The sequence below is a fragment of the Salvelinus sp. IW2-2015 genome, unplaced genomic scaffold (genome assembly GCF_002910315.2).
Source record: "Salvelinus sp. IW2-2015 unplaced genomic scaffold, ASM291031v2 Un_scaffold3830, whole genome shotgun sequence".
Classification (NCBI taxonomy): Eukaryota; Metazoa; Chordata; class Actinopteri; order Salmoniformes; family Salmonidae; genus Salvelinus; species Salvelinus sp. IW2-2015.
The window spans coordinates 7,128-9,604 of NW_019945104.1; the positions used below are offsets into that span (position 1 = coordinate 7,128).

Below are 2,477 nucleotides of genomic sequence, written 5' to 3' on the forward strand. Positions count from 1 at the left end.
CGTAGGCTATAATGTTTGGGCGCAAAGGTCAAACCTGCGCGTAAAAGTTGTTTTGGATAGATAGACTAATGATGACCCTATTTGTACACAGAACATATTCCATAAGGGTTCAAACAAAGATCAGAGGGATTTTAGCAGCATGTCGGATCAAGCTTCTGAAGTTAAAAGCAGATAAACAATGTAAAGAAAGCGCATTTACCATGGTAACGCTTCTTCTCATCTTTGGCCAGCAGGACGGCGATTCGTAACCCGATGCCGGAGGAGCAACCGGTGATCAGAACTACTTTTTGTCCACTGCTCGCCATGGCTTGTCCGGTTAGGTCGTGCGTTTTAGTGTTCTTCTGCTCCGGATGGTTGTTGCAGAGCGAGCTCGAGCACTGGACTTTAAAAACCAAAGCGGATCATGCAAACACAGCGGCCATGTGAGCGGGTCATTTAGTCACATGTCCTATAAAATCGTTTACTAAAAAAGACGAGGCACCTCGCAAACTCGGTTGCCAGCAGAATGTTTAATCTGATAAATGCTGCTTGCCCTAAATGAATGCCYGTTTTACTGTGTGTGGCMGCCTAACATATKGGTAGGGGTTACAATGATAAGCATTTCTCATGTAATTTTGAACAACAGCCTCAATAAATATGTATTTCCCAGTAGGGCCTATGTTTAATGTTGCTGTGTTTGGATGCTTACACATCTGTTAGACATGGGCCTATTGCTGCAACCTGGTCTCAGAGYATTTCCTATTATTCTGTAGGCTACGTAAATCTGAGTTACTTCATTTTTTACATACTACGTTTTGTATGGTATTAATTTGTGGATGTCCATCATCCATTTCGTATGATAGGCTATGTTACGAATTACAATTCATATAATATGTTACAAATTTAATTCRTAMAATATGTTACGAATTGCAATTCATACAATATGTTACCAATTAAAAATTGTACAGTATTCTACGGATTTTCTAAATGTATGATATGTAACAAATTCCAATTTGTTGTGGCTAACGTTAGCTAGGTGTCTAGGTCGCTAAAGCTAACGTTATGTAAATATTAATGAAGAAACGTTTAAAACTACTGTAGTTAAAAMCAGGCAATTGTAGAAACCTATATCAGAATTGTGTGCTGCTATTAGACCATTTAATTTCAATTTGACCACACAATGTTAAAAAAATGAGTACCCTATAGATTAAAGTGTGAAAACAATTGAAGGTCAAGCGCAAAGTTCAATAATGTGGCGTTAGACCTACGTCACGTCACCATATTCAAATTTCACACTGGTGTGGTTTCAGCTCTCCTTTCAGTAACGTTGTGTAATCTAGATGCGCTACAGCGCTGGAACTCTCCTGCCATCTCCTGGCAGAATGAACCATTACACAAATACAGAATGAAAGGGTTTGGAACAGACAAGGCTTCTCCCGTGTAGTCCCAAATGCAGTTACTATTCCTATTCCTGTGTCGCATCCAATGCTGAAGAAAAGTAATTGATGGTAATTCAGTCATGTTGTTTTAAGGGCAGTATTTTAAGTCTATATAGKTAGAAGAAGCAGAATGTGTTTGTAGCCAGTGCAATAGGGGTCTGTCAGTTTGGAGTTATGGTGATGTGTTGCTTTGGCTTGGAGACGGAGAGAYATTGCCTTGTTTGAACATGGGAATTCTGCTCAAGGTGGGCGTAGCAAGGTGTAAAGGTGCATATGATAAGATTGTAAAACCAGGCTGGTTTCCCTAGCKGTGGTGATTGGGTCAGAGTACAAAGGTCACACCCATGTTAGGGCTTGTTGGACACTCAATATCTCAATATGTTATCGCCACAGCTGCATGGCCAGAGAGGTGAGCTGAAACCATCTCTCTTCCTGTTTCTTCCCATCTCTCTCTCAACATATCCATCCATCTCYTGTGCTTTGCATTTAACCTCAAACAAACCTGTAATGTACATTATTCATGACCCACCCCCATCTTTACAGTCCACACAATGTAACATAGGCTACAGAGATCACTATTCTTACCGCAGGATAGGTATAGAGGACAACACATCACACATCCGCTCACATCACACCGCTCACAAACACACTACTACACACACGCTCTACACACACACACATCACACACGCGGCACCACACACTACACACCACACACATCACATCGACACACACCACCACACAACACACACACAAACACACACACACACACACCACACACAACACACACACACACAGCACACACACACACACACACACACCACACACACCACACACACACACACACACACACACACACACACACACACACACAACAGCACCACACACACACACACACATACACCTGTTAGGACAGTTTATGAGCACAGAACGATCCAGTTAAACATGAGGAGCTTAGAGAGGATAGCTAGACTGTTTGTCTCTTCTTTCAAGTTATTTATGGACATGCCTCTATGGCCGAACGCCTCCCTCTCCTCCTTCTCAGGCGGTTTTTCACTCCT

General features: G+C 42.1%; 1 protein-coding gene across 1 annotated transcript in view; it reads right to left on the reverse strand.

Moving 5' to 3' along the window:
- LOC112076548 (retinol dehydrogenase 8) overlaps window positions 1-658 on the reverse strand; it is a gene marked incomplete at its 3' end in the record, with an annotated part of 7,781 nt that extends 7,123 nt beyond the window's left edge. The window contains exon 1 of the mRNA XM_024143290.2: window positions 200-658. Within this exon, the coding sequence (XP_023999058.1) occupies window positions 200-305 (106 nt within the window). The remainder of the gene's footprint in view (window positions 1-199) is intronic.
- Window positions 659-2,477: the final 1,819 nt, after the last annotated feature.